Source organism: Rhinatrema bivittatum, chromosome 8 (assembly GCF_901001135.1).
Source record: "Rhinatrema bivittatum chromosome 8, aRhiBiv1.1, whole genome shotgun sequence".
Lineage (NCBI taxonomy): Eukaryota > Metazoa > Chordata > Amphibia > Gymnophiona > Rhinatrematidae > Rhinatrema > Rhinatrema bivittatum.
Window position 1 is genome coordinate 71,595,749 of NC_042622.1, and position 25,516 is coordinate 71,621,264.

The 25,516-nt window shown below is 44.1% G+C and overlaps 2 protein-coding genes across 3 annotated transcripts in view; one reads left to right on the forward strand and one right to left on the reverse strand.

The window, feature by feature from the left end:
- RBPJL (recombination signal binding protein for immunoglobulin kappa J region like) overlaps window positions 1–22,493 on the reverse strand; it is a 72,555-nt gene extending 50,062 nt beyond the window's left edge. The window contains exons 1-2 of one of the 2 annotated variants that reach the window (XM_029613445.1): window positions 22,236–22,493; window positions 4,710–4,754 (exon numbers count right to left, since the gene is read on the reverse strand). In XM_029613445.1, coding sequence (XP_029469305.1) covers window positions 4,710–4,738 — 29 coding nt within the window. In that variant the 5' untranslated portion in view covers window positions 4,739–4,754; window positions 22,236–22,493. Of the gene's footprint in view, window positions 1–4,628; window positions 4,755–22,235 lie in introns of both variants that reach the window. The other variant, XM_029613444.1, reaches the window with a different exon arrangement.
- MATN4 (matrilin 4) overlaps window positions 22,152–25,516 on the forward strand; it is a 108,221-nt gene continuing 104,856 nt past the window's right edge. Inside the window, exon 1 of the mRNA XM_029613443.1 lies at window positions 22,152–22,294. The gene's annotated coding sequence lies outside the window, so the exon portion shown is untranslated. The remainder of the gene's footprint in view (window positions 22,295–25,516) is intronic.

The window sequence follows — 25,516 nt, forward strand, 5'->3', positions numbered from 1 at the left end:
AAACACTGGGCTACCTCACCAAGTGAAATGAATAGCTGCATAGTAAATAAGGTAGCTAACAAAGCAAAGCTGCAGAAGTGAAAAGCGATTTCTCCTGCCAGCTGCAAGTGGGGCCGAGTTTTAGGAGGTAAGAATGATGTAGATGGGAGTCAGGGTGGGGAATTGCAACCCTGCACTTTCTACTGAAGTGGGGGGTGGGAATCAGGTCAGGAGGGGCTTTTGAATCAAAATCAAGTATGGGGGGGGGGGAGTCAGGACACCCATCCAGTGCATAACCATTGTAAATAGCTATCTGATATCCAGGGATTAGAGTAAAACATACCCTTCAGATATACCAAGTGTAAGGAGTTCATACCAGGATGTTTGAGTGAAGGTATGGTACATGTGAGGTTAAATAGTGTTCAGCTATCCCAACTGTAAAGATCTTCCTGAAAGGAGCCCCCAACTACCACCTGGGTAGAGAGGGATCAGTTTGAGATTTTATTATTGAAGAAAAATCCAGACACATTTACCAAATGTAACTTTGTTTTATGTATTTTGCAAAAAGGAAAGATACTTGTAAAAATTACCACGCATCATTTTTAAGAAAACCTTTTAGTAAAGTTTTGCTGGAACACCTGCATGTTTCCAGTGTGATTTTTACTATCTACTCTAAAGACTGTAACAAAATGCCTCGGATCCAGGAGGTTATCCCCCACCCCAGGGAAGTCAAGTGTCCTGCAAGCCTGTGGCTATTGGGAGAGTATGAAAATTGAAGAGCAGAATAGCCTCAGTGCTGAGAATGTTCTATGAGAGGTCCCCAGTACAGGGGGTTACAGGGAGATCTATTCATCAAAAATATACAGGCTTTACACAGTGGTCGGATGGCCAGAGCACCATACAATGGGATTAGATTGGTTGAGTTTCAACTGCATCAAAGGAAAAGGCAAGGGGAGGGCAAGGGCATTAAAGAAGAGGATATTGAATATGCACTTATAACCCCAGACTGGGGCACAAAAAAGAGATCTGATGGGTTTTTGTAGCCCTGGCACCAGCTCTATTGTTTCAGAAAAATACAATGACAGATAGTTGGACTGGACCTGGCTAAGAGGTTTAAGGGCAACAGGGAAAAATACCAAATCCACTTTTCCCCTCTAGGACCATCAGACTGCACCCCTGCACAATAATCTTTACCTGTCTTTAGCAGACCCAAAACTTCATATCCACAGTCTTTAGAATTTATTTCAAAATTGTAAAAAAAAGACTTTTATTCTTCTGGGGTACCAGCAGTCAATCAATAATTAAAATCATGATGAGTCACAGGATTCCGCAGCAGAAACAACATCCACTAAATAAACGGAATTTCCTCTTCCTCTTTCTCTAGCAGTACATTTAGATCTTTCTCTCTTGCTCCAAAAACCCTTGGTGCATAGTCATTCTCCCTCCATATGCTCAGCAGTACTCACATCCCATCTCTGAATTCTTTACGGAAGGCAATATTCAGAGGAAGCCACAGGATTTCCCGTAAAGTATGTAAAGTCCATCCTTCTTCCCAGGTGCCTCTTGGCATGTGCTTAAGAGCATTCCCTTGGCAGACCAGTATCCATGGTGACCGAGGGCTCTGTTGAACTGAAAGAGCCAGCAGGCCCACAGGGATCCTCAAGAACCCGCTAGGCAAAAACAGTGCCATCCTTTTCTGTAACACCATAATCCTATTATAACCAAAGTTGGACCAAGGTAAACGGACACATTACTAGTAGCATATGTAGAGGGTACTTCATTTCTTATCGCTTATTTTTCCCTTCTGTAACCCTAGGGAGAACTCTGGCACATTTCACACCTACCCTAAGGATTTTCCGCTCACCCAGGGTGCTGGATCTCCAATCCAGATAACTCTGTGAAAGAACTAATGAATGTTATTAAACAAGGTTTGGCTGTTTTGGGATACAAAATAAACTGTAGTAAAAGCACAGTCCTGATGTTTTCTCCATACCATCCTAGTTCACGCTGCAGTGGTGTCAGCTTACTTGGCAACCTAATAAAATGAAATATCTTGGCATTTGGCTAAGCCCAAGATTAAGGAATCTAGTATAGGATAACTTGTTTTCTTTAATAGACAGGAGTCAGTAAAAATTGAGCTTATGGAATAAAATACAGATCTCCTTCTGGGAGAAGGTTCAACTACTTAAGATGATGATTCTGCCACCACTTAATTACTAATCCGGGTACCTTTACACAATAATTTTTCACAGACTCCACAAGCAATTTTTCACAGACTCCACAATTTATATGAGGGAGCTCAGAGCCTAGATTTCAAACCCCTATTAATAGAACAGGTCTCAAATGCTCAAACTTTGAACTATATAAGTGGGTAAATTCATTAATAGCCCTTTGAGACATCTTGGATGAAGTGGGGAATAAAAAAATGATGCATCAAGTTGGAAAAAGAAGTATGGAGTTGTAAACTAATTAGATACACTTGAATGCTGAAAAAAATCTTCAGAGGAAAACCCAATTTGGATTCTAAATAGAAACATTTGGAATAGAATCCACAAGATGATGGAAACTGACCCAAAGAAGGTGAGCAACACTCTGATATGAGAAAATTCCAACATAAAAGACTGGCAGCAAATCTATAAAGTGTTCAGCCTGGGCAGAGAGGGAGATACACTGAGGCATTTAATACTTAAAAAGAGACGCATGCTCTATTTTTTCAGAACAACACGGTTTCTCAATTACAGCTCAACCAATTTTATAAGAATTTTCAACTGAAAGATGTAATAATCAAGCACTTAAATCTTGAGAGAAGTCCTTTGATCAGTTTTCCATTCATATAGTTCTTGAAGAAATTAAAGCCTCACAAAACAACTGCTCTCTGTTTTCTACAAACTGCTCCTGGACAATATTCCATTGTGAAGTGCTCAAGTATGATTGAGGGAAGGGTGGGCAGAGGACATTGGCAATATCATTTCAGAAGATCAATGAGACAACTCACAAGCTCACTTTAAGGGATTAGAGAAACCAAAGCGATGTTAATACAATTTAAAATAAATAATCTTTAGTACTAGACAATGAAAACCATTGCACAAAGCAGGACTGAAAGACCCTGCAAGTTGCTGGAGATGCCAACAAGCAGGTGAATCTCTGGTACATATACCGTGCTGATGTGCAATGGTGCATCACTGGTGTCCTAAATCAACCTCTCTCTTTAGACCTTGCAGTTAATATTTTGCAAGACTTTTCAGGTTTCCAAGCTATCAATAGTTCTCAGAAAAGATGACTATCTGTAGCTCTGGTCTTGATGTTGAGAATTTGGATATTGCAAGAAATATCTTCGCTGGCAGGCTGGCTCAAAGAAATGATGCCCACAGCTGCCTATGAGAGTGTCCTCACCACTTCTGAAGAGATGCGGACGCCTTTCTCAAGTAATTCTTGAGCACTTCAAAATGGCAGCCTTCCCTCGGCCTCCCTTCTTTCTTTTTATGTTAACATTCTTACTATCCCCTTCCATTTTTGATTCTACCTTTTTGGATGGTAGCAGCACCTAATAATTTAATAGCGGATCCTTAAGGCCATACATTTTTTTTTGGGGGGGGGGGAAATTATGTTTTGCTTATATTAAAATCAATACAAATTAATAATATAAAAAGAAAGCTCCATATGCCATTAGCAAAAGTGTGTAACAAATGTAAAGAAGAAATAAGGGCCCGCAAAGAACAAATGTAAGAAAATAGAGGGGTGGGCCTGCGAAAGCCGGCAGTCTTCGCACCACCGCGGTGTCTTTGCTGCCGGCTTTCGCACCGAATCGCACCACCATGAAAGGTGGTGCTATTCGGCGCGTTACTGGCGACGCTAAGGTTATTAACCTTATCCCGCCAGCGAAGACATCGCCGAGTCTGCCCCCTCGCCACCCCGACTCCTCCCCTCGCCACCCCAACTCCTCCCCTCGCCACCCCGACTCTGCCCCCAGCATGCTATCGCACGCGAAAAGGGACTTTTCGCGTGCGATAGAGGCTTATTTGAAAATGACTCCCTAAATTTGCAATTGGGCAGACAGGAAGAAAACCAGTCGAAGACTGAGTCAGAGATGGCAATGTAGGTATGAGAATTTAATGGTCGATGGTGTTGAAAGTGAATGACAAATTCAAGAAAACAAGTATAATAGATTAGCAAAATGTCAACCCAATTTTACCCCATTTGAATATTTTCCCCCACATATTCCTGTCTACCTAATCATTTTGACAAGCCCATAGTGTTACCTTCTATGACAAAATCCAAGTGTATAATATCAGTATCATTTCTATTATATAATGGAATATTTCTCTGTCTTCTGGATTATTTGTAGGCTGTGATATCTTTTACTGAAGCAACATAGGAATTATCCAAAGATATGAATGCGCATGAGCTTTGAGATCAGAAAGGTTACTAATTCTTCTGTGTCATTATATGCAAAGGATTCAGCTTTCTTTAGGATCCATAGAGGTTCTATAATTCTGCTGTCATTTCCACAGAACTAAGAAAAGTCCTGGTAGAGCAATATCTGGAATATAGAGCATAGTCTAGGTTTCCCCATTGTAGACAGGGCTAGTAAAGCACAGGTTCATTAGGATGGCAAAACTCCAGAAACTGGCACGGAGTATAATTCTGACCTTTTTTCATTCCCGTATGATTTCTGTGCAACCTTTGCATGCAAAATCAGGACAGTCTGGTCAGCTGGAAACTGTAGGTACCTGTACACACCATCCCTCATTGGATCCATCCGATCAGAGCTGGATCTGAAAAGAAAGGAACATACAGTTATTCCAGATCAAAGTTGTATTGCCTTGTTATACTGTATCGAGAGATTGAAATCTAACTCTGGAATGATCATACTCATCTATGTGTGTGGATTGGGGAGACGTAACCTGCGAAGTGGGGTAGGGAAAATAATTTTATCAGCTTTTGTTACAGCAAGAAAAGAGATGGGTTTACACTCTACATTCAGTTACCCCCAATGGATTGAATAGTGAAATCAACTGGCTAGTTTTCCTGTGAACGTTCCTCTGTTTTGGGTTTGGATGATTGTGTGCACATTCTCAGTAATACGGTATATGTTTGAATCGAACATACCTATCAGAGTGAAAAATGCTCGGTTATAATTGACTTTAAATATATAGAGACTCCCGGTTGGTTCCAAGTGCACAGACAGTTATTCTGGGAGTTGTTAAGTCCAGAACAAGCAGAATGATAGGGATATGTTGTCATTTAAACATGACATTTAACATGTCAATGGCGTTGTTTCGTTTTGTGCTATCTCCTATTCCAAACCATACAAAAAAAAAAGCAACCAGCAAGGCTATCATTTAGCCTTGCTGGTTAAAAGGCAAATAACCCGCCAGTAAGAAAATCCCTCTTCTCTCCCACAAGCTCCCTTTTACAGTAAATGGCCCTCAGTCCCTTCCCCTCTTTTCCACAAGAAATGCCCAAAGTTAAGCCCCACCCTTTTCTGACCCCACCCAACAAGTCCAAACTTTTGCACATCTCCAATGGCAAACCCATTCCTGCCATCCTTACCCTAAATTGAAGGTCTTGGGTCCCCTTCAAAGGCAGAAGTGATCTCCAGTAGCTTCTGCCCCACTTTTCATGTATTTGCCACGGTTCAAGGCTCCAGAGACAGGAGAAACATGTCACGTGCTTAAGGCACTGCCAGCATTTTTGAAACTCCAGGGGCAGGCCACCGGCACTTTGTGGCTGCTGATCTTGTGAAGGCAGCAGCCAGGAAATGCCAGCAACTAGCCCATGAGTTTAAAAAATACTCGTGGTTCCAGCCAAAGGTAACAGGCCACTGTCCACCCATCCAGAGCTCATCCCACCAGCCGCTGAAGGAGACCACTGCCTACCTCATCCCTGCGTGAAGGCTGGACAGGGAAGGGGGGGAGAAAGAAGGTCTGGGCAGTAGGGGGGGAGTGGAGGAAGGGAGCTGGCACAGTGCCCTCCCTCCCCCCTGGCCCAATACCTTGGCTTTCATTCAACATTCTCACTGTATAAGGGGAAATGTGGAAATGGGTGGGGGGTGTTCCTTGGGCGTGCGGGAGCAGGGACTTCTTACTTAGAGATTACTGCCTGCATGACTGTTGCCCTAGCAACACACATTCCTGGCGCCACTTCCTGTTTAGTGCATGTTAAATGAACAAACAAATGAAATAGCAGAAGAAAACAATGATGCAGTATTCTTCCTAAAACAGTTATCAGTTTTCACAATATGAAATATGAAATATTAAAATGGGTATCTGTAGAAAGAACATGTAGTTCCATAAGGGCTATTGTATATGTTTCAAGTCTAAATATTTCATTTCAAGTCTAATCATCTACTCACTGTGTTTCACTATAATTAAAAAAAAAATACATGGTGCACCAAGATTAAACATTAACAGGTGAATTTTCAAAAGTGACATATGTAAATGAAACATACTATCATAGCAATTTTCAAAAGCCATTTACTCATGTTAAGTGCACTTAACGCAGGTAAAACCTGTGGACATTTTAATGCCCTATATTGTATCAATTTTCAAAAGCCCACTTACATGAGTAAAGTGTATTTACACATGTTAAATCCAGTTTGAAGCATGTAAATGCTTTGAAAATCAGGCCCACAGTACATTTAAGATTGTGAAAATTGATAATTAGAATTAGTATTGTTTTCTGAAGAATAGTGCATAATTGTTTGCTTCCACTTTTTTGTTTGATTATAGTTGTGTGATAGCAGTTTTGGCCTTTACAGGATATTTTGTAACACTGCATACAAGTTATCTGGCAAACATATGCAAAAATTACACTATATTTCAAAGTGGAATTGTGCTTAGAAAAATATCCCAGCAAAACTACACACACACACACAGTTACACCTGCTATTAAATACACGTAATTTTGCTGAGAGAATTTACACTTTTAAAAGTGAATTATAAAAGCCCAACATGCGCATTGATTAGGGGATGTGCGAATATGTCGGGCTTCTGTGCGCTGAGCAGATTTTAAAAGTGTAAATGCCACTGTGTGCATATCTCAAAGGTTTTCAAAAAGGGGCAAAGCATGGGCATGGTATGGGCAGGGCATTGGCATTTCAGGGCATGAACCTGAGATGTGCACGTAAATACTTACGCAATCTGACATGTGCTGAGGCCCCCTGCCACCTCACTTTACTTCTGCTATGAATGCCGTTTAAGGTATAAAATAAAGATAAATAGGCAGATCATCGGGGTTTTAAGGGTCAGGAATAACTGGGAGGAGTGAAGGCTATTAAACCAGGGGGGTTTGGAAGACCTATCTCTTAACTGGGTGAACTAGGAATGAACTGGTAAAACTGGAAATGGCATTGGCGGTAGAAGCAGCATTTGCATGCACTTGCACGTGCCCACTTAAAATTTGGGGCACATGTGCATGTGGCCAGGCTATTTTATAACATGCTTGCGAGTCCCAAACCCACCCAGACTCCACCCCTGGAATGCAATTTGTGTGTGCATATAATTTTAAGCACCATAAACAAATTTTCTAAAGAGTCATTTCTGTAATGTATGCATGAAATAGATTGGCCTACATTAGAGAACCAGTGTATGCAAATGTACCTTATGCATATTCATTGTGGTAATCCTGAAAACCCGAATGGCTAGATGTGTCTCCAGGAGAGAGTTGGGAAACACTGCCATAGACCTGTCCTAAAGTTAGTTGGCTAGACTTACCCAGCTAACTTTAGGATAATTGGATATAATCAGCGGTGCAACAGCACCACTAAATATATAAGCTAAGTTAGCCAGATAAATTTATCCGGCTAACTTGCTGACGTGCACAGTGGCTGAATGTGGACCTCAATGATCTCAAAAGGTCATTTTCCTTATGGAAACTAGAACAAAATGTATCTACTTGTTGATAGATATATAACGTCTAGTCTAGCTTTTCTCTTGACTTAGGGGCACAGCTAGGAACTGAGGAGCAAAATACTCCTCGAAGAAGACAGACAAAAATGCAAACTACAAATGACAGCATACCACAGAACCATAAAAGGCCAAAAAAATACTTAGCTTAAAATATTGAACAATCTCCAGACTCAACCAAGCAACTATTTAAAATTGTGAACGGCCTTCTACAACCCCCATCTCAACAGTAAACAACTTTGCCTTCTTTGAGAACAAAATCAAGAGCCTCCATTGTAACTCTTAAGACAATCTCCCTTGCGGACATGAAGATAATCTCTGGATCATTAGACTTAAGGGACTCCTACACTCTTAACCTTTATCCATTCAAGTTAGTGAAGCTGGCAAGTGGGGGCCTCATAACCTGGGCAGCCAAAATTGTAAACACCTGCCATTCAGAGGGACTGCTACCTACAGATCTGAAAAAAGCCATGATAAATCCTCTGTTTAAAAAAGGCCACCCTGGATCCAAATTGGAAAATTATTGGCAAGTATCAAGCATTCCCTTCCTGGGGAAACTAGTAGAACAAATAGTGCAAACTCAACTAAAGAAATGGTTGGACATTTACCAATTCGGATTCAGACAAGGCCATGGAACAAAGACAGACCTTGTTGCTCTATTGGATGATCTCCTCACATACTACAGTGGACTTCTCAGCAGCTTTTCACACTGTAAACCATAATATCATGCTATCATGATGAGTTGAGGCCGATTTAGGTGGCAAGGTCTGTAACCTGGCTTAACTCCTGTCTGTTGGCTAGGCAACAATCTGTACATTTTGCTGATAACTCATCAAGACCTTGAGCCTTAACTTGTGGGTCTCACAAAGTTTATACTATGCTGATGACGTGCAGCTTGATGACGTGCAGCTTGTACTACCAATGGACCAAGACTCACCAACAGTAATGAAAAAGCAAATTGTTTCACAGTCATTCAAGAGCAAACTAAAGCAATGAACTCCATCTGAATCCTAATAAAATAGAGATTCTCTGGATATATGACACAAACAAGCAGATCTCTGATCTGAAAATCCCATTTGTAATGCTTGAGCTCACCCTAAAAATGCAAGTTAAAAGTCTAGGAGTCCTGTTGGACCCAAAACCAATCAAGCTCCTCTTTGAAATATGCACACTGCAAAGATTTATCTTCTTATTGAGAGGAAGAACCTAGTCACTGTAGTCCATTGCCACGGTAACTTCACAGTTAGATTACTTCAACACATAGTATGAAGGTTTAACAGCTAAGGCCCATCATAAACTCCAACTAAATCAAAATTCCACTGCACAGCTCATAGAGAGATCCAAGCCATGTGATCATATCATACATGTCCTACAAAAATGTCATTGGCTACCAATTCCCTATAGAACCAAATTCAAAATCCTGAAGCTGATTTTTAAGGAAATGAACCTAGTTACCTGAGAGAAATGTTGTCTTTCTCTACAAGCTTGTCAAACTTCTCAGATCCTCACATGGAGCCTCCATAACGACTCTGATGATAAAAGAAATCAAAAGAATAGATACCCATAGATGAACTTTCTTGGGAGCAGCACCTGCCCTATCGAAGTCTCTCCCAGAAGAGCTCCGCCAAACGCATAACTGCTATCACTTCAGGAAGCATGATCAAGCTGGCTCTTCCACCAGGTTTTTAATACCAATCTCAAAATTTCCTCCATCTTGGAAGCAAATGAAACCTACTCCCTACATATAGTAAAGCTAAACTCACTACTAAATCTGCTTGGCAACTTATATGAATGCCTCTCGTGTGCTGCTACAATGTACTGTGTATGAAGGTGTTTTCTATTGATTGAGGGCCTTCAACATGATCCTGCAACCTATTGTTTTGTATTTTTATCTAGCTTAGGCCTGTTACTACTGATTGACTGATTTCAAGGCCAGTCCTTCAAAAAATTTTTATCTAGTTTATCCTGCTGTTAATTTATTCAACTTAGTCCTTATTGAATACTTCTTCAGACTAGAGTTGTGAAGCTGCTACACCATGGGTCACTGACTGTATGTACCCTACCTTGGGTGAATTTCTTATTCCAAAAGGCAGGCAATGCATAGGGTATCTTATTTGTAAAGAAGCCCCTTTAACTGCTCCTTGACTCTATTCCTTTAAGTTTGCTCCTTTGTGATATGTTTTAACATTGTTGTCTGTCTGGTTTTAAAATAAAACATTTTTCATAAAGGCAGGTAATAAATCACATCCCACTTCTAGCAGAGTATTCTTCAGAAATGCTCCCACCACTAGGACTTTTCCTGTGTTGCTATCTGAAAATGTCTGCAGATTATTTTTCTCTCCAAGCAGGAACATGAAATTTCTCCTGGTTGAAAATGAAATCCTTCTCTTGTCCAGGGTTTTTCAATGTAGGTAATCCTCTGAAACACCACATGCTGGCAGCCTCTGCTTCTACTTTTGGAAGCAGAAACTTCTGGGGTAATGTTATGGTTATGAGGTGTTTGAGTGGATTCTTGGGTGCTGTGGTGATGATAGCGCCCACAGCACTAGACTAAACTCAGGACGCACAAATACAGAGATAGCTGATGTGTTCCACCAGAGGTGGCAATAGTGAGTAGATCCAGAGGTAGCAGTCCAGGGATCCTCGGCAGAGGAGACCCGTCTCACAGAGATAGAATAGGGAGGTCCGGTAGCAGGTTCCCAGTGCAGCAGAGCTGTAGATGAGACAGACTGGCAAGATAGATTACTCACTAACGGGCTGATACAGTAAAGCGCGGCCATGGTTGTGCGGTTTTTAACCCGCTTTAGACGCAAGTTTTGAGCGCGTAAGTTGGTAGCTGTATAGGTAGCGATCCCAGCAGGCAGAAGAAGATGGTAGCAAGTGCCAAGGCAGGAAGAGCAGGCCCTCGAGGAGCGAGTACCTGATTTCAGTATGGCACATGAAAGAAAGTAAAGGGCCCCCGAGGAGTGGGTACCCAGGTTAGTGAAATACCCTGAAGGGCAGAGAGAGCTTCTAGCGGCAGCAAGGAAGCGGCAGAGTAGCTCAGACCGGAGGCTTTCCATCTATTCACGATCCTTGCAAACTCAATGAGCTAGCAAACAAGGGCAGGCTAAATACCCGGATGGCGTGACATCACTCGAGGGGGACGCCCCCGAGGTTCCTGCCATGACGTGGATAAAGACGTGGGTGGCGTATGCGCACGCATCCTAGGAGGCCCTTAAGAGAAACATGGCATGAGGCTTTGCCATAGCTGTTCCGGGGATGCCGGAGAATGCGGCTTACAGACGGGGGCGGTGGCCATCTTCCCAAGGCTAGTGGGGAGAGCCAAGAATAAGGTGAGGCACAATGGTCGAAGCCTTCTGAGACCGACGGATGTAACAGGTAAATCCACAAACCTGCAAATTGCCTCTTAAAACAGACAAGATAATCTCCTCTGGAAACAAGGAGGTAGATATTCTGCACCACTTAGACATATAACTGCTTATTAGTTAAGTAGTTAGCCAGCTAAGTAGTGGGTGGAATGGGTGGAGCCGGAAAAGCTACTTATCCAGTTAAATTAGCTTAGTGGACTGGAGGAGTAGCCTAGTGATTAGAGCAGTGGGCTATGAAGCAGGAGACCAGAGTTCAAATCCCACTGCTTCTCCTTGTGATCTTAGGCAAGTCACTTTACCTTCCACTACCTCAGGTACAAACTTAGATTATAAGCCCTCTGAGGATAGGGAAAAACCTACAGTACCTGAATGTAATCTGCTAAGAAGTGTGAAAAGCAGAATATAAAAAAAAAACAACCCAATATTGAGACTTATCCAATTACACTTGCCAGATAAGTTAGCTGGCTATGCTTATCCAGCTAACTTTGAAGTTTTTCTAGGTATATTGAATATCCCAGTTAAGAGGGTCATTTTTCAAATCTCGATGGGCCATTATCATGGCGATAACTACTGCATCGTGATGTTAGAATGTAAATAAGGGAAAGGGGAGGAGTTTGGGCGGGGTTTAGTAAAATGAGGGGCCAGTAGTGCTGCGGGCTATAATGTTTCACACATTATCGCCGGCAGTAGCATCAGAAATACCTACACCTTTTCTACTGGTGCTACGGGGGCGAAAGTGTTTAGCGCAGCTGCAAACTCGGTGTGTGATACCGTACTGCCGCAATGCACCCGGCTGCACATTTTCACCCCCTCGCCCCTTTTTTGGCCACGGGCGATCATTTCGCTATAATAAATGATAAATCTAGGCCTAAGTTAGCTAACATAGGGCTGTATTTACTAAGCATTTTCCCCATAGTCACAAAATGGGAGAAAACCTTTAGTAAACGGCCCCCTTTAGCTAGCCAGCTAGGCTTTCATTATGGACCTCATGGACCTAAGGATCACCTCTTGATGCTTTCACTCAGAATCCACCTGGACTCCAAGCTCTCCTCCCTCTTCTCGAAGGCATGGGCATTCCAGCCTCCAGCCCCAGCCTCATTCCCCAGAGGAGAGCAGAAGGAAAGAACAAAGAATCTTCTGGACTCCTGTGCTGTGCAGAAACCTACTCCTTCTCTTTAACACCAGTGCCAGTAGAAACAGTCTTTAACACCAAAACACACCTCTAGACAGGGCAGGATTTAGGAATTTGGTGCCTACAGGCAGCACCGTAGGGAAAGGATAGAGTAACCCACCCCCTAGGAGCTTGGACAGTGGGGATTTCACCACCAGAGATTGCAAAGCAGGGGAGGGCTGTTTGGCCAGAAGTGGCAATGGTACAAGGCCCTAAAATAAATGGAAGAAAGCATCTCTTAGGCCTGGGTATTTGGCGACTTCAAAATTTGGTGCCCTAAGCAGTTGCCTATATTGCCTGTGTCTAAATCGAGGCCTGCCTCTAGACATCAGTCTGTGATGACATTAAATCCTTTTATAGTAAGGGACACGTCTGGGACACCCTTACAGATATAGATAGAGATTTAGATATGAATAGAAGGCTGTATTTCACAGGATGTAAATGCAATAACTCAAGTTGATCCTCTTGGTTTCACAGAAACATAGAAACATAGAAGTGATGGCAGAAAAGGACCTACTGGCCCATCCAGTCTGCCCAGCAAGCTCCCATAGTTATCACTTTCCCATACTTATCAGTTATTCAGACCGCCAAGGTCAGAGCTCTCGTTGGTTTCTGTTTGAGTCAAATTTCCTTTCGCCCCCTGCTGTTGAAGCAGAGAGCAATGTTGGAATTGCATCAGAAATGTAGTATCAGGCTTTTTGGTTAAGGGTAGTAACCGTCGCATCAAGCATGTTTCCCCCTTGCTTATTTATTTTCCTAGACTGTACAGTTCAATGTCCTTGTTGGTTGTTGTCTGAATCCAATTCCTCTTTTCCCCCTGCCATTGAAGCAGCGAGCAATAATGGAGTTGTATCAACAATATGAAGTCTTATTTGTTAAAGGTAGTATCCCCCACACCAGCAAGTTACCCCCATGCTTCTTACTACAATCCCACCCCCCCCCTTGTCTTTAGGGATCCACAGTGTTTATCCCATGCCCTTTTGAAACCTTTCACTGTTTTTGTCTTCACCACCTACTCCAGAAGGGCATTCCAGGCGTCCACCTCTCCGTGAAGAAATAATTCCTGACATTAGTTCTGAGTCATCCTCCCTGGAGTTTCATTTTGTGACCCCTAGTTCTATTGGTTTCTTTCCAGCGGAAAAGGTTTGTTGTTGATCGTGCATCATTAAAACCTTTCAAGTATCTGAAGGTCTGTATCATAGCTCCTCTGCTCCTCCTCTCCTCCAGGGTATACATATTTAGATCCTTCAACCTCTCCTTATAACTCATTTGATGGAGACCCCCCCACCATTTTGGTCGCCCTTCTCTGGACCGCTTCCATCCTGTCTCTGTCCCTTTTGAAATAGGGTCTCCAGAACTGAACACAGTACTCCAGGTGAAGCCTCACAAGGACCTGTGCAAGGGGATTATCACTTCCTTTTTCTTACTAGATATTCCTCTCTCTCAATGCAGCCCCACATTCTTCTAGCTTTAGCTATTGCTTTGTCACATTGCTTTGCCATCTTTAGATTGCTAGATTCTATCACCCTAAGGGCCCTCTCCTGCTCCATGCACAGCAGCGCTTTACCCCCCATCGCATACAGTTCTATCAGATTACCGCATCCCAGATGCATGACTCTACACTTCTTGGCATTGAATCCCAGTTGCCATATCTTTGACCAATCTTCAAGCTTCCTTAAATCATGTCTCATTCTTTCCACTCCTTCCGGCGTGTCCATTCTGTTGCAAATCTTAGTATCATTCGCAAATAGACAAATTTTACTTTCTATCTCTTCCACAATGTTGCTCACAAAGACATTGAACAGAACCAATCCAAACACCGAATCTTGCGGCACTCCACTTAACTCTTCAGAGTAGGTTCCATTTACCATCACCCGCTGTCTTCTATCCGTCAACCAGTTTGTAAGCTTCTCATTTTGTTCATGAGTCTTCTATAGGGAACCACATCAAAGGTTTTACTAAAATCCAAGTAAATCACATTGAGCGCACTTCCCTGATCCAATTCTCTAGTCACCCAATCAAAGAAATCAATCAGATTCATTTGACAGGACCTTTCCCTGTTGAATCTGTGCTGACTTGGATCAAGAAACCCACCAGATTGTAGGTAGTTAACTATCCTTTCTTTCAGCAGAGTCTCCATTAATTTTCCCACCACCGATGTGAAGCTAACTGGCTTGTAATTTCCAGCTTCTTGTTATATAGCAGGTTGTGGGTGTTTTCATGTGCCCTTGGGCCTCAGCTCGACCCCAGACGGATCCAGGACCGAACCAAGGGTTGGCAACGTGTCCCAGGATGGCAGAGACACGGTCTTACCCTCTGCTGGGCCTGCAAGCTCCCAGCGCCAACAACATGATGATGTTGGTAGGAGAACGGTCCTCTGACCATTCTGAGCCCTTTCGGACCTACCGCTTGGATCAGCATGGAGCAGCAGGCCGGCCTGAGGATGAGGGCAGATGGAGGCCTTGACACGAAGACATGATACCAAGGTTGCGACGGCATCACAAACCAGGGTTGAAGCAAAGACTTGACACCAAGTCTATTGAAGACATGACACCAGGGCTGTTGAAGACATGACACCAAGGCTGATGCAACGGCATCAGAGGCAAGACGAGGAACTTGATGAAGTCCAGACGAGACGAGAAGCTGGGCAGGTAGACATTGGCACTGTCTCTCAGGGCACCCTACTCAGCCCACCTTCACGGGCGGACCCAATGGGCTGGTCGCGGACCATCCTGTCCCACTACGCGCCCTACACAGCCCAAGGAGGCTGGTCATGGACCACGAGGAGAGCAGGACAAGTGCAGGGAAGAATCCAGCCAAGGCAGAACTTCGACGACGGAGCCAGATGTCATCCAAAGCTCCACAAGAGCTGGCAGGACAAGACGGCTCAGGAGCACAGGACACCAGTCCACTGCCGGCATCTCCCATGACGAAGTTGCATCACCCGGAGATCCACGGCCGGCAGAACAGAAGGCTCCGGAGCGAGAACAAACACCAAGGAGGGCTAGAACACCAGGAAGCGAGACATCAGGAGATGAGACACCAGGACACCTGGACGGAGACCTCAGGCAATCAAGACATGGCATGAAGAGATGACAAGACGACGAGACGAGGAGCTCCACGAAGAAGACAGAAGACCTGACGGAGCTCTGGCAGGCAGGAGTCTCCAGACTGAAGTCACTCCGATGAAAGGCAAAGAACAATGGCAAGACCAGACCTTTTATAAGGCTGCAACAGGAAAAGGTCACTAGGTGGGGCCCAGGGCATATCCGGCCGTGGGCCCTTTAAATACAGAAGAGAGACGCGGCCGTGCGCCTAGAGGAAGCAGGAAGGAAGCTGTGCAGGACCGTGGACAGCGGTCCTGCACCGATGTCCAAGACGCAGATGCAGGGCTGGGCCTGGGAAGCAGGCCCCAATGACGGCAGCGGCTCCAGCCCCTGCAGGAGACCCCAGGGGCGGCTCCAGCCGCTAATCCAGCTCGGGGATGCGGCCTCCTGCCGCGAAGATGATGACAGCGTCAGCTTCCAGCCACGAAGAAAGGCAGAGAAGTCTGCGGCTCTGGCCGCGGTGAAGAAGGCAAAGTGAGCGGCCTCCGGGCTGCATGATGAAGGCAGGTCCGCGGCTCCAGCCACACGGGAAGGCCCGACTTCGGCGGCGTCCGGCCACGTCGGGAACAGCATGAGGGGAAGGTGAGTGCCTGCTCGCGGGGATTAGCTCCGTGGGCAGTGTTCATAACACTTCTTCTCTGCTCCCACTTTTGTGAAGCGGGACCACCACCGCTCTTCTCCAGTCGCTTGGCACCACTCCCGTTTCCATGGATCTATTGAATAGGTCACTCAGTGGACCCACCAGGACATCTCTGAGCTCCCTCAGTATCCTAGGATGAATCTTATCAGGCCCCATGGCTTTGTCCACTTTCAGTTTTTCTAGCTCTTCCCATACATTCTCTTCTGTAAACAGGGTTTTATCAAATCCGCCCCCATCCACAGCCTTGTAAACCAGCGATGGTCCTTCTCCAAGGTCTTCCTTAGTGAACACTGAATTGAAGTATTTGTTTAATATTTCTGCCTTTTCTTCATCTCTTTCCACACATTGATCCTTTTCACCTTTCAGTTTCACTATACCACTTCGGACCTTTCTCCTTTCTCTGATATATCTGAAAAAGTTTTGTCACCTCTTAGTCTCTTTACCTCTTTGGCAATCCTTTTTTCCCGCCAGGCTTTTTGCTTTCCTGATTACTTTCTTTGTTTCTCTCAGCTTAACCAGATATTCTTCCCTGCGTTCCTCTTTTTGGGATCCATTATATTTCTCCAATGCTGTTCTTTTTATTTTTATCAGCCACTCCTTTGAGAACCAGATCGGTTTCTTATTTCTCTTGCTTTTGTTAACTTTTCTAACATATAGATTAGTTGCCTTTGTAATTGCTCCTTTTAGTTTCACCCACTGTTGTTCCACCTCTCCCATTTTCTCCCAGTCTTCAAGTTCCATCTCCAGGAATTTTCCCATTTCAGCAAAGACCGTATTTTTGAAGTTCAAAACTTGGGTCTTCGTGTAACTTCTCCATATCCTAATTTGCAATATCAAACCATACCGTTTGATGATCACTGGTGCTAAGGTGGGCCCCCACCTGGACATTTGAGACGCTATCCCCGTTTGTGAGCACTAAGTCAAGAATAACTGAATAACTCCCTCCCTCATAGGTTCCATTACCATTTGTTTGAATGGAGCCCCTTGCAGGGCATCCACTATTTCTCTACTTCTGTTAGATTCCGCAGAAAGGATCCTCCAGATTAAAATCTCCAACAATCAACAGATCTCCCTACCTTCCCACCTTTTGGATGTCTTCAATCAGCTCTCTGTCTAGTTCTTCTGTTTGAGTCAGAGGCCTGTTAACCATTCCAGTAAAAATGGATGCACATCCTCTTATTTTAGGACTGCCCATAATGCTTCTTCTCTTCCCCCTATTCCTTGCTGTTCAGTTGCCTGGATATTGTTTTTGACATAAAGAGCTACTCCTCCTCCTTTTCTGTCCTCTCTGACCTTCCTTAACAAATTATATCCCGGTATTGCCATATCCCAATCATGAGACTCCATGAACCACGTCTCCGTGACAGCAACAATGTCCAAGTCTGCCTCAACCATTAGGGCTTGCAGGTCTGGGATTGTATTGCCCAAACTACAAGCATTTGTGCTCATAGTTTTCCAGTGTCTCTCGTTCCGTTTACTGCTTTTCTTAGACTTGGTTTTTGCCTTATTCAGCTCACTTTTGTTATCCCCTTCACCCTTTTCCTTTTCCTTTGTTTTTGTATTTGTTTTTGTTGTTGTTGTAGTGGGTGACATTCCGATGTCTTTCTGCCACCCTCGTCATTTAGTTTAAATGCCTTATGGCATAGGATTTGAACTTACCCTTAGTATCCTTTTTCCTGCCACAGACCGATGTAAGCCATCTTTGACATGGAGTCCTTTTCTGTTCCATAAATTGCCCCAGCCTCCAATATATCCAAAACTTTGTTCTTTACACCAGGTTTTGAGCCATGTATTGAATTTATATATATATGGCTTAGTCTCTCTTTCCCCTTTCCATGACCAGGTAAGACTTATGAAAAGGCAATAGTCTTCGCCATGTGACTAATCTGCTTCGCCAGAGAGCGGAAACCTCTCTGTACCACTTGGATGCTGTTTCCATAAGAACATAAGAAATTGCCATGCTGGGTCAGACCCAAGGTCCATCAAGTCCAGCATCCTGTTTCCAACAGAGGCCAAAACCAGGCCACAGGAACCTAGCAATTACCCAAACACTAAGAAGAACCCATGCTACTGTTGCAATTAATAGCAGTGGCTATTCCCTAAGTAAAATTGATTAATAGCCATTAATGGACTTCTCCTCCATGAACTTATCCAAACCTTTTTTGAACCCAGCTACACTAACTGCACTAACCACATCCTCTGGCAGCAAATTCCAGAGCTTTATTGTGCGTTGAGTGAAAAAGAATTTTCTCCGATTAGTCTTAAATGTGTTACTTGCTAACTTCATGGAATGCCCCCTAGTCCTTCTATTATTCGAAAGTGTAAATAACCGAGTCACATCTACTTGTTCAAGACCTCTCATGATCTTAAAGACCTCTATCATATCCCCCCTCAGCCGTCTCTTCTCCAAGCTGAACAGCCCTAACCTTTTCAGCCTTTCCTCATAGGGGAGCTGTTCCATCCCCTTTATCATTTTGGTTGCCCTTCTCTGTACCTTCTCCATCGCAACTATATCTTTTTTGAGACGCGGCGACCAGAATTGTACACAGTATTCAAGGTGCGGTCTCACCATGGAGCAATACAGAGGCATTATGACATTTTCCGTTCTATTAACCATTCCCTTCCTAATAATTCCTAACATTCTATTTGCTTTTTTGACTGCTGCAGCACACTGAGCTGACAATTTTAAAGTATTATCCACTATGATGCCTAGATCTTTTTCCTGTGTGGTAGCTCCTAATATGGAACCTAACATCGTGTAACTACAGCAAGGGTTATTTTTCCCTATATGTAACACCTTGCACTTGTCCACATTAAATTTCATCTGCCATTTGGATGCCCAATCTTCCAGCATGGTTGTTGGTTCCCAGATGGATGATAATATCAGTTTCAGAGTCCTCGCTTTCTTCTTTGATCGCATTGACTATTTGAATAATGTTTCTACCGGCCAATGATCCTGGAAAGCTTTTAACTATAGTGTTCCCCTCGAAAAGAGTTCCCAAATTAGTGCCTCTGATGACTGAGTCACCCAGCACAATGAGCTTGGTCTGATGATTATTGTTTCTATTCTGGAATTTTTGCGTGCATTGGGTTTCTTCTTTCTTTTCAGATGCCTCTTCAATCTCCGTTGCTTTAGCTTCTACATTATGTAATACACAGAAGGCATTTTGTATTTGTGTCACTTGAGAGGGTGTGTGTCTCCTCATCACATATCTTACTGTACCAGAGCCCATAGTAATCCATTTGATCCTGAATGGGTGTCTTTGGGTCACATGTCTTGCCCTACCTGTGCCCACTGTAAAACACTTTTTCATGGGCTTTTCGGTTCTCCTTGGTAATGGTGAAATGATTCCTGAATTATACTGTAGAGTGGGTGTGGATTTCTTGTTAGTTTCTGATATTTTCTTTATTGCAGCTAATTCAGCTTTAAGGTGAGCCAATTCCTCTTTCATGGAAGTGAGGTCTGAACAAGTGGGGCAAGCCTTAAGTTTCCAGATGATTTGCCTCAAAATAAAGGCTCCACAGTTGTTACATTGGATAGTCCTCATTTTGATCAATTTATTTGATGGAGAACACCTAAGGAATTGTTAAATTACTAAATTAACAAGTTTCCAATTCTTAATCCAGGTGGACTATATTGGAAGAACAAGCCCTGGGGTGGCTGGGTGGGTAGAGGGGGAGGGTGGGAGGGAATTACAGTGAGCACCTTAGTCTGGTGTGTTCAAGTCTTTTTTGAGTTGCTAATTACAAGATGCTCCCCTCCCCCAGGCCCTGACTGTCTTGCAAAGTGCTTATAATTGACAAAAAAGAAACCTTACTTTTAAATTCTTAATGTCTCAAATAATTATTACAATACAGCTCTTTTCAGATTCAGCCTTTCTTAAAAGACACTCCCATCAACAATGCAATTTCATTTCATATCATTTTCATTTTATAAACTTGTTACTTAGCAGTATATAAAAGCATTCCTAGTAAGATACAACCAGTAATATAACAATACAATATAAATGACAACATTTAAAAATAAGAAAGGCAAGCCAGAAAGGGATACTAGTAATGAAAAACAAGAACCTTCCAAAAGGAGTATCCACAGTAAAACACCGCAAAAACTACTGTAAATATGAAACCAAACGACAAAAGTTAGTTATCAGATCAACTGTAAAACTCAGACAAAAAAAATAAAAGTCACAAATGTGCAGAAGATTTATGGAAATAGAACATAAAATGAATCAAAAGCCTGTGAGAACAAATGTGTCTTAGACACTCTAAAATCTAAGAGATTCAGTCATATTCAGTGCCTTTGTCCAGCTAAGTCTGGCACTTACCTGGGCAAAAGCCAGGATTTGAAAATCCTGCTGGATTTCCCATCCTTGACATAGCCAGATTAATTTTTTTGGGACTAGACAGTTATCCGGCTGTGTCAGGGGCAGTCTTGGGATGCGTTATGAAGCTAAGTTAGCCAGATCTTAGGGACTACCTGAAAGCTGTCTTACAGTTAGCCAGATAAACTTATTTAGCTACCTTTTAGGTAGCTGGGTATATTCAGTGGCATGCCCATGCCACTGACCTTCCTCGCTAAAGGCTGGATTTACTAATACCGCCGGGCTCTTTCAATCCCGCGGTAACGGGGGGCGCGAAGTGGGGGGGGCGGTCCTGCGCTAGCCGGCAGTGATCGTACCTCCACGGTGTGATCGCTGCCGGCGTCGTGCCGAATAACTACACCATAAAAGGTGTAGTTATTCGGCGCGAAACTGGCAGCGATAAAGGTGCGTACCTTTCGCTGTCGGCGAAGTCTTCGTGGCGTCGGCCCCGGTGCTGCCCCGACTCCGCCCCAATCTTGGTATTGCACGCGATAAGGGACGTTTCGCACCTTTCGCACACTTGGAAAATGACCCCCTAAGTTAGCTGGCTAAGTTTATCTGGCTAACTTTGCCAGTTGCCCAGTGGCTGGAAATGGATGTCCAGAAAATCAGTCATGGTCAATGTCTTGTGATTCATGGCATTGGCCCCCAGCCTCACACTCATACAGGTCAGAGACAAGATGCCTTTCCCTCATCAGGACCTTCCTGTCCTCCCTTGGTTCCTCCAGCTCTCTGGGGGCTGCCTCTGTGTTAGTCTGTGGGTCGATGGCACATTTTTCTAGGTCTAACATTGCTCTTTCCTTTCCATCAACGTGTCCTCTGTTGCCAGAGGACATGGTCAAGGAGACTAGCATAGTGAGGTCTGGACAAGTTCCTGGAGGGAAAGTCCATAAAACATTATTAGCCAAGTAGACTAAAGAAAGCTATTACTATAGGGACAGTACAGACCAGCACCAAAACCGGAAACATATCTCTGATGCTGTAGTTTCCCCTAACCTGTGCCTCTACCCGACTTATTACTGTTTTGTAATTTCTCCCTTCTTTTCCCATAATCTTTTGCTTTAATCATTATCTATATTACTTTGCCGGCACTTGTAAAATTGTCATGCCAATAAAGTGAATCTGAATCCATTACAATCACCGAGAGCCAATAACCAGGAAATCGCTCTGCTTTATGGGGTCTGCCAGGCACTTGCTACCTGAATCGGCCACTGTTGGAGACAGGATGAGCCTTGGTCTGACCCAGCATGGCACTTCTTATCTTCTCCCTCTCCTTACATTCAGGCTCAACTCTCCTGGCCCTTTCGGTGCCGCACTGCCATGGACACTAGTCCAAGGCCCAACATCTTTTGTAGGGATTTGGAAGTTTACTCAATCAACCTTTGGATTTAGGATGAAAAGAACAAGGAACTCCGGGACTTGAAGCCGCTCTGCTCTGGAATGAGTGCAATCAGCGAGAAACCGCGGCGGCCGGGGCCTGAGTGGGCGGTGGGCGAGGGGTAGGGGTAGGGGGGGGGGGCGTGTCCCCGGGAGTTAAAGCCTGCGGCACGTGCCAGCTCTGCACTCGGGGGCGGGCAGCGAGGGGGCACAACCCGGGCAGGACCGGAGCCGAAAACTCCTGCACCAATTCGCGCAGCTCATCGCGCGGCGCAGAACCGGAGCCGCAGCTTCTCCCCGGGACATCTGGCCGTAACTGTACCTGAAGCAGCAGGAGGAGCCGATCCTCAGCCAGTCATCGGAGCTCTGCAGCTGGCCGAGGTGAGTGAGGGAGCCCCGGGAGCAGAGCAGCGAGGCCGGGGCGCAGGGAGCATCCGAAGCCAGGAGCTGCACCACTGCGGAGAGAAAGAGAGGTGAACCTGAGACTGGGTAAAGTCATTGCACGCAGCTTCCCCGGGTGAGAGACGGAAAGAAGCGCTTAGGATCAGGCAAGGAGGAAAGCCAGGGAGAGAAGAGACTGAGATCTAAGAAACTCATCATCAGATAAAGCAACCCAGGGCGGAGGAAGAAAGTTGGGGAGGGTGCAGGAGAGAGGTGTCTGAGACTGGGAGATCTCATCACATTATAGGAACCCAGAGAGAAGGGTGAGAGAGACGATCATGAGACCGGAGAAATTCATCACATTCAGCAATCCGGGAGGGGGCTCAGGAGAGAGATAGAGCGGAAATTAACCCAAACAGCAACCTGCGGAAGGTGGGAGAGAGAAAATCTTTAGGTCAGGGAATTCCATAATTACCAATAACCGGGGGTGGGGAGAGTGAGAGGATCCTGAGACAGGGCAAATTCATCAAGCAGTAATCCTGGACAGGGGAAAAGGGAGCTGAGAGAGGAGCTTCAAAGAGTTAGACTAGGCACATCCCCAACTCTCACATAACGCTTGATTTATTAAGCTTTTATCCCCCCACACAGAATGAGAAAAAAAGCCTTTGTAAATCTGGTCCAGTGACAAACTGACAGTGCCCATGCTTAATTTTCCCCCATCCATCACACACAGAGATAAGGTAACAGTGCAAGTCCTCAGATCTTGCCCATCCATCACACATAGAGACTGTGTTAGTGCACAACCTTAGAGAATCCCCATCCCTGGCATTCACACACACACACACACACACAGACTCTCAGAGCATCCCCATTCCTCACACAGAGTGACTCTGCAGACCCTCATAGCTCCCTCATGCCACAGACACACACATGCACGCATATTCATGGATTACTGCATATTTTCAGAGCATAGAGCATCCTCATCACTTACACACAAAGATAGTGTAACAGTGAACACCCTCAGAGCTCACTCAGCCATCACATATATGGACAGTGAAACAGTACACACATTCACAGTTTCCTTATCCCTCACACACACACACAGATAGCTTTAATAGTATATACTTTCAGAGCTCCCCCATTCCTCATGCTTTGAGATAGGGTGATGGTGCACACCCTTTCAGATCCCCCATCCCTCACACATGCACACACACACACACAGAGGTGACAGTGCACACAAAGGTCCCCCATCCTTCACGCACACACAGGTAATAGTGCATACCTTCACAGTTCCCCCGTCCCTCACAAAGAGTGACAATGCACACCCTAAGAGTTCCCCTCTCTCACACACACACACAGAGTGACAGTGAACATCCTCACAGCTCCCACATCCCTCACAAAGAGTGACAACGCACACCTAAGAGTTCCCCTCTCTCTCACACACACACAGAGTGACAGTGAACATCCTCACAGCTCCCACATCCCTCCCTTTTTTTCCTTTTCTAATTCTCTCTAGATCTGCCTTATTAATGTTTTACATCTAATTTGCCTGTGCTTATGCTCTTGCCTATTTTCTTCATTTGGGTCTGCTTTTCATTTTCTGAAAGATGTCCTTAACTGCCTCTTTCACTTCATCATTTAACCATGCTGGCAGTCATTTGGTCTTCCTTTGACTCTTTATTGTGTGGAATACATTTTATCTTTGCTTCCAATATAGTAATTTTAAGCAATGTTCAGACCTCCTGTAAACTTTTAACTATTGTATCAATTCCCTTTAGTTTATTTCTAATTCATTTCCTCATTTTATGGTAGTCTCCCTTTTTAAATAATGGCTTGTGCCTGATAATTCCACCATTATTTTGTGATATCAGAATCTGAATATTCATTACTATAATGAGTTATAAGGGGACACATTCTCAATCTGCTCTTTACCCATTGTTGGAGGTGTTCATGTGTCTGTAGAGCTGAAGATACAAGGTTTTTATTGGAGGTCTGTCTCATCCTGTACAGATTCCAGATTTCACTCCCATATAGCATAAATGATTTAGGGAGCTACTTACCAGTAATAGCTTCAATATTAATGGGCAGGTTGAAAGTAGCCAAGAATTTCTGTATTGCAGACAAGATTCTTGCTGCTTTTGACTATATTATTTTTGTAGGAATGTGATAATATCAAATGTTCTTATTGTGAGGCTAAAATAGGCATCCTGAGATGTGTGATTTATTTCTTGGATCTTGAGGTAGGGTTTGTGTTTATGTTCGATATGTTTAGGGTTTTCTCAAAGGCACAAGATTTGCAATAAAGACTGAGAGCCATATATAAGTTTGGAGCAAAAGCATGCAGAAAGTCTGCAAATCAATTTGCTAGTAGAATTTTGAAACAGCACATCATTTGCCCCAAAATTTAATTTTCTGCAACTTCTAGAAGGGGGAAAAAAAATCGTACATGTGAAATCTCCTGCAACAAGAGCTGGAGCTTTTACCTGAAAGGGAAAATGTCCCCAGTGCTTCATAGCCAAGGTTTTACTTGCAGTTTTTATGTTTTACCAACATAAGGAATGTTGGAAAAAATGTAAGTGATGTTGTGGGAGTCTCAGTTTAGTGGACCCTTGGGCCGACCTGCTGGAGACTAGGAAAAGATGGACAATGTCTCTGATGAACAGCGGGCCGGGAGGCAGATGTTCAGGCGGAACGTAGATGCTCTTCACCTTGGAAGCTGGTGCTCCCCCGGGAGGAGCCCGTAGGAGCCGAACCGCTGGGACTTAGGCGGGTTGTGGATCAGGACAGGTAACTGGAACCAGACTAGGACAGTAGTGATACTGTAACTGGGTACAGGCACTGAAACCAGGCAGGAACTGTAGCAAGCAGGCAAGAACCAAGCAGGTACTATAGGGAGCAGGCAGGAACCAAGCAGGTACTATAGCGGGCAAGCAGGAACCAAGCAGGTACTGTAGCAAGCAGGCAGGAACCAAGCAGGTACTGTAGCAGGATTTTCCAAGCACAAGTTGTTGGGTTAAGAACATAAGATATGCCATACTGTGCTTGGAAAATCTTTTACAAAATAACACAAATCTTGGTACAGGGAAAAGAAAGACAAAACAAAGTGCAAAATGTCCGTAAATCAGTGTGCTTGCAAGTTTCTGAAATGGTGCATCTTTTGCCCATGGATTTCATTTTCTGCAATTTCTGGAAGGGAACAGATTGCACAGAAACGAATGGGGA